General features: G+C 45.8%; 1 protein-coding gene and 1 pseudogene across 1 annotated transcript; one reads left to right on the forward strand and one right to left on the reverse strand.

The window, feature by feature from the left end:
• The first annotated feature begins 385 nt into the window (after positions 1 to 385).
• Positions 386 to 8,182, forward strand: LOC101784007. Its single transcript, XM_004962445.4, has 7 exons — positions 386 to 1,188; positions 2,617 to 2,672; positions 3,247 to 3,356; positions 6,379 to 6,538; positions 6,620 to 6,712; positions 7,355 to 7,486; positions 7,948 to 8,182. Exons 1-7 carry the CDS (start codon positions 441 to 443, stop codon positions 7,963 to 7,965), a joined length of 1,317 nt encoding a protein of 438 aa, XP_004962502.3. The 5' UTR covers positions 386 to 440; the 3' UTR covers positions 7,966 to 8,182.
• Positions 8,183 to 9,985: 1,803 nt separating this feature from the next.
• LOC101773903 overlaps positions 9,986 to 10,207 on the reverse strand; it is a 1,110-nt pseudogene continuing 888 nt past the window's right edge.

The raw sequence follows: 10,207 nt of genomic DNA on the forward strand, positions 1-10,207 counted from the left end.
TATATTACATATTAACTGTATATGGCGGCCAGCTAGCTCAAGCGACGACCAGCCATGGCCAGGCGGCGGCTAGCCAGCCCAGGCGCGGCGACGACCAGCCATGGCCAGGCGGCGGCCAGCCAGCCCAGGCGCGGCCGGCCAGCCAGGCTAGGCAAGCGACCGGCCAGCCAGGCTAGGCAAGCGGCCAGCAGCGAGCGGCCAGCAGCACCATCCCACGTCCAGGAAAAAAGAGGGCAATATGGTCCTCTAATACTAAAATACATGTATTTTATTTGGAAAAAGTGTTTTAAATGAGCAAATGTCATGTATAACGAGGTGATAACGTTTCGAGGGTCATTTTAGCGAAGTCGACGATAGGAGTCCTAAAATAGCGAAGCGCGTTGTTTGGAGTCCTAAAATTGCAATTTTCTCCACTTTAAGAAGTCAGATACCTCACACCTATGGCCTCCGCCGTTGTCGCCGTACCGGCGATGGCCGCGGCCACCACCACCGCCATCTTCTCACCGTCTCTACCATCCCTTCTTCGCTCCCACCTCACCTGTGGCCATCGAGCTGCCACCACGACGACGGTAACATTCTCCTCCCGCCGCTTCCGTGATGTAAACCCTAGCCATAAACGCTCCCGAGGCAAGGCCACCCTGGCCCCCGCAACCGACGAAGGCTTTGGCGTCCTCGAGGCGGAGCTCTGGCGCCTCCGCCGGCGTGTGGAGCTGCGGCTCCACCGTCTGGCATTCGAGGCCGACGAGGCCTACCGCGACCTTCGCTACGCGGTGCGCGACGTCGGCGGGGACCGCGTGGTCATCACCTTCCGCCGTTCGTCGTTGCGCTTCGCCGCCGGTGCGCTCCTCTGCTCGCTCGCCTTCGCCGTCGCGGCTCGAGCGCTGCTGTGGATGGTCTTACGGGCATGGTGGCGTCGGGGTTTGGGGAGGGGATGGTGGGGTGGACGGGGTGGCGGCAGGGCGGTTGTGTGGCGGAGGGACCGCAGCCTTGGAGGGAAGGAGGTGGTGGTTGCTGTTTCATCTTCAAGTGTGGCTCCAGCTCCGACTAGCCATGTCCAAGAGCCAGCAAGGGTGGTCAGGAGGAGGGAACCGCAAGCAAAGGTTCCGGATTGGTGGCCGGAGGTGGGAGTGACAATTGTAGAACCAAGGCTAGAGATGGAGAAGAGGCTGGCCAACAGATTGGTCCGAGGTGAATACCCATAAATATTTACTGCTAGTATAATTCATAAATATTTAGTGCTACTATAATTCTGAAATTGTGTTGCACAAATGCTCCGCTTTGCTATATCGTTTAGTTTTATACTTTTGATGGTGCTGCATATATATTGCTTGTAAATTGAATAAGTGTGTACTGTCAAAAGACAAAAAAGTTGAGGAATTGTGGACTTGTAGGTTTGTTGTGATTGATAGAAGTATAACTTTTGCATTGCTCAGGGTGGTAAGATTAGTTATGATTGCTCTGATGATGTTATGTTCCATGAATTTGGCCGCCTTCTTAAATGATACAAAAAATATTAGATCTGTTGATTTATGTTACTAATTTACTATTAAAGGCCTTTTCTTTTGGAGTCCTATCAGGTTTAGCATTTACATAAATGTTTCATGAAGAGCAGAAATGTAAGGATCATGAATTCCTTCTAACACATCTTATTCTTTACTATGCTTTGGTTTTTATTGTGTTAGTAACAATTCAAAACTGTCTGATATTGTAGCCTTTGAAATTCGAATCATAACTTTGCTATTGTCATGCTTATTACCTTGAAATGTTAATTATCTTACAGTTTTGCTAGATCTAAGGTGACTTAAATGTGGCAAAACTGGAGATGTTAAAGGTTTAGCAAAGAGGTGTGTGTGACTGGGTGGTTATCTGGACTATGGATTTTAGTTCAGAATTTCATGATAAGTTAAGGATTTGCAAATTTGAAGTCACAATTATTTTAATGTTCCTATCAAATGAAAATTTAAGTATTGTCATGTCACTATGGTTTCGTTGAAATTTGGTCTGAACTACCAGCACAGTATCTAAGGGAAGAAGCATCAGTTCTTCCTTTTCTTTCCATTCTTTTCTTAAAAATAGTTTAATGTTTCTAGGTGCAAATCCAAATATCTGAATGGTGATTATGAATTATTCAAAAAGGGATGGTAATGATGGATAGAATCATGGTTTTTGAGGTGTTGCCTAGGCGTCCAATCATGCCCCCTACACCACAGGGCACCACATGGTCCTAGTTAAGACTTGCCACCTAGGCATCAAGTATGCAGTGCCTAGGTGTCCAGGTGTGCCCCCAATGCCAGAGGATGCTACAGCATCTTAAGAACCATGGATATAATGTATCACATGAATTTTGCATCTATAGTTATGTACTACAGTAGTCCTATGTGAAGCCAAATTGAGAAACCTTCCAGTTACTGTTTTTGAAATCAAATTACCTTCATCATGCTTATGTTCCTCTATTCTTTTCCCTATACGAATACACACTATTGGTGAACCATATTTTAAGGTAATTATGAGTTATACTTTTTTTCTTTGCCAGGTAAAGTGGAAAATATTTCATCACTGTCAAGAATGTTACAACTGTTTCTTTACTGAACTTTGTAAATCTTTTGTTTGTGCCAGCAATAATTGATAATAGAATCACGGGGAGGGATTACAGATATGATGATGCAATTCAAGTTAGTGCTTTTACCTTTTTAACGCTGTGGTGTTATAATCTCTCATGTCTCAGAATGTCTTCCTAGTTTGTATTATTTTGTTCGAGAAGCTTTAGTGTCCTCTTCAGACCCTGTCAATTTATTAGATGTAAGATGTGTACTTAGAGACATCAGTAAGACTAGTTTAGTCCTATGTAACATCATGATCCTTCAGGTTGTACTAATTACATAGGTAGCTTCCCTTGTTGGAAATGTTGTCTTCTCATAGTTCATAGTCATTTGGTTTCTCTATTTTAGTAGAAATCAAGGACTTTGAAGTTTGAAGCGTAGCAATAAACTGTGGACCTAAAGGAAACTACCTTTTGCTTCTGTGACTCATCACAAACTTTACTCAATGCAGTGATACAAGCATTAGGAGTTGTTTATTCCTTTTGTACCCCAGCAAACCTAATTATAATCGGTGTGATTTTTCAGTTAAATAATAAAAAATATAAATCTCACAATCTTTGGTTACATGAATCATTACTGGATTGATGTGCATCTTGTTCCATATGCTTGTCGGTGTTGCCTAATCATATCTTGCTTTTGTATGCAGCTTAGGCAATTATGCAAGATATCTGGCATAAAGGTCTCCTTTGACACTGAGAATGCTCGTAATTCTTTCTACAGAGCAGCAGTAAACTTTGTTCTAGATGATTGCAGCAGGTATATTTTGCTTTTGTCCATGGTTTCAGAGGAATAATCCTTTATTGCTATTGCAAATGTCTAAAATCTGAAATCTGTTATCGCAAAAAGGCTAATACAAAATATGCCATCCATGTTGCCAATCTTACCCTCATTTGCCATTGTTGACCAGCCAAGCTTTGATAGACATTATTACCCCTGACTTTCTTGTCCAATCCTTTCTACTGTGTTATTGATTCATTGTGGCCCTTCCCTTTTTCTTGCGTGCACGGACTAAATTAAGTTGGTGCGCTGCATATATTCTCTACCAAATGAAACGATCCACCGAATATAGTTTTTTTTAACTAGCAAAATTGCCCGTGCATTGCTACGGGTTCTACCTGTTCTCAAGTCAATCTGCTAGACACCAGTGAAAAAAAAGCACATACAGAATGGACCATCCTTTGTGAAATTGAGTGTGCTCCTTCTTGGAAGCTTCAGGGTTGATGGCTTGCAATTGCTCTCCAACACTGCCCCATCCATTCTTCATGTCAAGTCCGGTGACTGGCGCTGAGCCAAAGTAGCTCGCAACTCAACAAGTGTAACAAAACCCAAAGGACTCGCACGTGCCCAGGTCTGCCGCTCGCTGGCTCTCTGCTGCGCTATTCTCACTGGTCCACGCGGCGGTTGCCAGTGCACCACGGCTCTCGACATCCTCCGCTCCCGCGCCAGGCTGCCTCGTGTTAACTTTGCCGCTCTCACGTGGCCTAAACACCTCTATTGCTCGCTACCGCTTCCAGCATCTAGCCAAATCGACACCGCAACGCGTGCTGCACTCCCCATCGCCTCGCTCGCTCACTCGCATGCCAGGGTGTCAGCCTAATGGCGGGAGTGGCATCAGGATGCCATCAATGCATGGGCGTGCAGGCGCGCCCCTACCGCCCTTCTCCCCTATGCTGCGCCCGTACCACCGTTACATCTTCTCCATCCGGCAGCACAACACGCTGCGTAAAGCCACCGTATTCGCCTTCTCCATCATGGTCTCGCTCTCGAAGATCGCCTTTGCAGTGCTCCTCCTCCCATACCTTCTCGCCCTCGCTAGGTGTCTTTCTGCAACGTTTAAGCAAGCCCAACCTGACCGCGCTAGTCTTGGCCTCGACGGGTGGCTCCTTGTGGTGCACACCGTGGTAGGTTTCGTTGTCCCGACGCTCTGCATCCTCAACGGGCTTTGAGCTGGGGACACGGCTGTCGTTGCCACTGCGGCACCACACACGTTGCTCCCCTCCACGAACAAGTGTTCACCTAGCGGCGGCACGGCTAGGCACGTTCTCGCTCCCTATCAGATTCGTGGTGCAGCGTCCATTGACGAGGCCGCTGTTGGGCCAACTGAGGTCGGCGCTCCTGGATGCATGCCTCGTGGGCTGGAACCGAGAGCTGGTGGTTGTGGAGGCTGCTGTTCGTGGGGTCTATAGTTTGTGGCAGGGGGTGACTCAACTGGTGACAGCCGACACATGCGCGGTGCACGTGATTACGTCACTCCGCTGTTCACGACGCGTGCTCGGTGTGCCCCTTCCCTGTGACGGCGAGGACACCGAGGGCGCCAACGGCGCGCGGGCGCGGCTAGAGTTATGAGCTCTTACGTGGGAACACCCCCGGACAGGCAAGCATGCACGTAGGTGCTGGTGGACGGGGAGAAAGGGAGACAGACCCTGGTGTGGCAAAGGAGGAAGGGCCGCAGCGCGGGAGAGGAAGAAAGAGCGACGAACTGCTGGATTGCGGATTCATTAAGAAAAAGATCAGGGACTTCTATGCAAAATGTGCTTGATGGTTGGAAGAAACACATGGCACTTTAATATTAGTTAAAGAAGTTTAAAGATTAATCCAAAGCCATCTAGATAGTTGCGACTTGCAACCAACGACATTGGGGATATAGGATTGTGGAATGAAACGAGACCGTAGGATCGTTCTATTTGCCAGGGCAAGCGAGGGCCTCAGCCAGGAGGGCCACACAATGCTATCGTACCTCATCAGAAGATGCTTCCATTGATGGATTGGCGATGCTTCTACTGAGCCAAATACGCCAGTACAATATCTGCCTGCCACGCCCTCCATCTCCCCTAGGCTCATCCCGCGTGCACATTCGTTGCCCAGCACTCGCAGGACCTCGGCCCTGTGCACCCATGCCTTTGCCATGAACTCCATCATGGAGTTCCATGCGTGACCAGCTTAAGCTATCTGTTCCAATACAACTATACTAAAACAAATTTGTGTTCCCCGTTTGCCTAGTGGAAGATGCCACCATATGGCTCGGGTGCTTCAGATGCGCGTTTGTGCATCTAGGGTGAAAGCAAAGGGTGGAGCATGTGGATGTGGGCGTGTGGTGGACGACAAGAAAGGTTGCCGAGTGTCTAGAGCTGCGAGTTATTTGCTTGTGCGCTTGTCGGGAGGACAGAGGAAGAAGATGAGAGTATGCTTAGCATTCTCAAAGAAATTTAATTGAAAAGGTTAACGGCACTGACAGTAGCAAATAAGGGTAATGTGGGGGATCTTACCCTGGGTACTGCAACATGGGCTGTCCCATCTCTTCCACGGGATGGGTCGGACCAACTACATACAAGGGTGCGGCACACGGACAGGGATAGGTTCTAGTTGGCGGGTAGGAAAGTACTCTGTTGTAATCAAATCAGATCTTGTGCCTTGTAACCAATTTAGGGACATATCCAACCGACCTGTAACCCTCGTGCCCATGTGCTCGTGTGTTACCATCGAGCTCAGGTCCGATGATCTCCTGTCTGCACAATCTAGCACTTTGGGTACTCCCATAGGTGGACTGCCAGAATAAACACTGACATGTAAGGTTTATAATATGGATGGCATATCTTGGATTAAACTTTTTGTGATGGTAGTTCTTGGATTGGATCAATTGTAATGGCAAAAAAATAAGTGTAACCATTTCGGTTACTATGTTCTTCAGTTGTTTGTAAATGTCTGCTGTGTACCTTTTTTTTTACCATATATGTTCTCCATTCTTGATCTGGATTCTTGATATTTGTGCTTAATAAAGAGCAGCACAGGATGTTGGAGCAGTACAAGTTAATGGTGAGAATCCAAGGGATTTTCTTGCTGGTCTTGCTACCAATATTGGATTGGACAAGTCTCATGCTGCCACTCTTGTACGTGCTTCAGTTGCTGCTCGGACACGTACATGTTTCTTACAATGCTGGGTATGGATGCATTTAGACTCCTATAGATACCAGTAGCACTTATGTCAGGGTCATTTTAATTCCATATTTTTATGGTCCCAGGCCCTTGAGATTCAAGGAAAACGACAAGAAGCACTGGATGAGCTTTTGAAGATTTGTGGAATTCATAACATGTTTCCTCCTGAGGACAATTCTGTATGCATTCCATTATAGAACTAGAAAGCTTGTCTTTTGGCATTACTTTTCTTTTTTGTACTTGTTCTATTTTCAACCCATATCCCTTTCGTGTGTGTCTTGAATGTTGATGCCCTCGTTAAACTGTGAGGGTTCCAAATTGTGCTTGTGGGCTTGCATAGGAGTTCAGTTCTGTACTGCCAGTTTATTCAAGTTTAACCAGTCAAGCTTAACATACCCAAGTATAACTCTTAGACAATGTTATATCTGTGCTGCTTAAAGCTAAGAAGAAAGCCCAACTAAGTTTTCTGGGCATGGTTTGTCCTGGTTGATCCTGGGTTAGGACATAACATGTTTAGACACTGAAGCTGTACATGATTAACATTATCGACCCTTATTGTTTACATCTCTCATACAAAGCTTAGTTTTCTTGTGTCAGTTTGATGAATACTTTTGACATGCCTCTATTCAAATACCTGAGTTTCCCCATCACATAGCTGCATATTTTGGTAACTTGGTCTTAAGATGATTGATGCTGCTGATTGATATTCATCTTTTAGCTAAATAACAGATCTGTGTATATATATCGCACGGTTAAGTTATTTACTGCATGGTTATCCTATTGCTAAAACACATAATCACTTTTTTTTTTGTCTCCTACAGGCAGAGATAGAAATGGTGGCTGCTGGACTCGAAAAGAATTTGCAAGTTGCTGAGAGGGTTCACCTTCTAACTTTATTCCAGAGCGCTTGTACTACTGGTAACATCAAAACAGCTGCAGAGGCTCTTGGCCTGGTAAGTAGTTTCTATGACCATGACTTTCTTGGGACGCCAAAATGTGTGCTACATTGTAGGTCACATTGAGTGGAAACTGTCACCTAAACACTTATTTTATTGGACTGTTTAGAGCACATTGGAGCTTGTAAATGATGTGTAACTAGTCAAGTGATAACATGTGGCTGAACCAAGTTTTTTGAATACTTCTTTTGTTGTGGTGTGCCTTCATGATTCTTTAGGCATGCATACTCACCAATTATAGGATGTAATCAGCCATTTTAGGATGAGATGAGTTTGAAAAATTGATTGTATCGAATTACTTAGAGCATAAAAATGAATTAGCAACTATGACAATAATTTATTCTTTACTGGACATAGTACTTATTTGCTCCTTAGAATCCTGCTATATTGTTAGGTGTGATAAATTTCTGATTTTTTTTCTTGACTTGTTTTTATCTGATTGTCTTCTTGTCATTCAGAGTTTGCCAGATGAATGAGAATGCAGCAGAAGGATTAGTTTTGTCCAAAAATTTCTAGTTCGAACTGCCAACTCCCATATATCAATCACAGATGAAGGCTTGAAGCCCCCAAGTCCCCAACACAACACAATTTATGGTTGAGGCCCTGTTTGGGAAGGGCGTGTTAAAATTTAACAGGGTGTTAAACTTTAACACCCTCAAATAAAGGTGTTAAACTTTAGTATCTTGAGGTGTTTGGATGATCTGTTAAAATTTAACATCTTAGGTTGTAATTGACAACTTTACCCCTCATCACTCCTCTCAATGGCAGCCAAATACCCCTTCTTCCTTCTTCTCCTTCCTCCTCCTTCCTTCTTCCTCCTTTCCTGCGCCTGGCGCCTCCGGCCCCACCCCTGCTCGGTCCACGCCGTGCCCGGCGCCAGCGTCGGCGTCGGCACTGCCGGCCGCCCCGTCGGCCCCTCCCCTGCGCCTGCTGCCTCCGGCCCCGCCTCGCCGCCAGCGTCCCCTACCGCGGCGCTAGCGGCCGCGCCCGCCCGAGCCCCCAACGCCACCACCGCGCCCGCCCAAGCCCCCACCGCCACCACCTGCGCCGCCCGCCGCCCGCGCGAGGCCGCCCGCGCTGGCCGCCGCCCGCCGCCCGCGCGAGGCTGCCCGCGCGAGCCCGCCGCGTGCTGCCCAGCGCGGCATCCCGGCGCAGGAGCGGCGCGGACCGGCGGTGGCGCGCGATGGGCGGACCAGCGGCGGCGCGACGGGCGGACTGGCGGCGGTGCGCGACGTGCGGATCGGGGAAGGAAGATGAGGGCAGTGGAGGAGAGAGAAGAGGAGAGAGAGGGGGGCAACCAGGGAATAAGTGGGGAGGGGGACCACTTTTAACACCTTTAGCACATTTTAACACCCCCTCCATGTGTTTATGAAAAGAGGGGTGTTAAATTTTAACACTTCATCTTTAACACTTGTGTTTGGCAACCAAAAGTGTTAAAATCTGTTAAAAAGGGGGTGTTAAACTTTAACACCCCCTTCCCAAACAGGCCCTGAAGCTTTAGGTATCCTCACTTTGCGAACATGCAGAACCAAGCATACCGCAGGCGCAAGTTTCCTTCTCATCTTGTTCTGGCGAACATATCTGTGCCATCCCTCATAAATGATGCTGAATCGTATCCAGAGGACATATCTGCCCCATCCCTCATGAATGATGATGAACCGCTCGATACATTCCTTTTCTTGTCTGATTCATGAAGTTTTAATGTAGAGGAGTTGCTTTGTGATTTGTCCAGAGGACAGAGATCTGCCCAATCCCTCATGAATGATTTGTGTGGACGGTCTAAGAACCGAACCATGAAACTGTACCAAACTATTTTAGTAACTCATGTCATCCAATTTTAATGTATTATAAAATAATTTTCTTGTCTGATTCTGGTGCTAATTGTCTAAGAATCGAACCATAACAGCACCAAACTATTTTAGTAAGTCATGTCATCTCACACCGGAACCAAATTAAGCCGCACTGCATGCATCATTTCCACCAAACCAACCACGCACCTTCTAAAACCATGGTTTCACAGCCCAGTTCCGGTCCACCGTCAAAGTGCAAGATGTCAAGCTAATCAATCCTTGCGTTGTCAAAGGCCCAGAAGCAATTCAATCGGGCTCAATAAAATCAGTAAAATTCAACAAAATTCAGTAAAAATGAATTCAACTTGTTTGTCATCACATCATTATGCAGAAATGGTTCTGTAACACCCCTGGTGTTAATCATGACCATTAACATTTAAATTATATAAATAAATGCATCTAATAATTTTTATTAGCATGTGAGCACACGTGACCATGAATTGTCGTTTGAAATGTGGTTATTGAAAGGTTTAAGTTATTATTAGCAATTAAATATTATTAAAAACATAAGTATAAATATTTTGCTCACATATAGTTTAAATGTTGTATGACTTTTTTTTATGAGCAAGTTGAATACGAAAACCAATTCAAACTCCACGTTTAAACACGTGTGCTACATTTAGATGTTGTTTAAAATTAATTTTCTCTAAACACTCAATTTTTGCACAACATAAAAGTTGTACTCTGAAGTATACACTTTAACATAAGTACGTTGTTCAAGTACAAATATGATGTTTAGATATTCAAAAAACGTGGTCAAGGTCCGATCAAACCCTGTTCAAACTAACCCTAATTTTTGCCTAAGGCGGTGTTTGGGAGGGGGGCTAAATACGCCATTGAGAGGTCCGACTATGATACATAGTCCGCG

This window comes from Setaria italica, chromosome III (assembly GCF_000263155.2).
Source record: "Setaria italica strain Yugu1 chromosome III, Setaria_italica_v2.0, whole genome shotgun sequence".
Classification (NCBI taxonomy): domain Eukaryota; kingdom Viridiplantae; phylum Streptophyta; class Magnoliopsida; order Poales; family Poaceae; genus Setaria; species Setaria italica.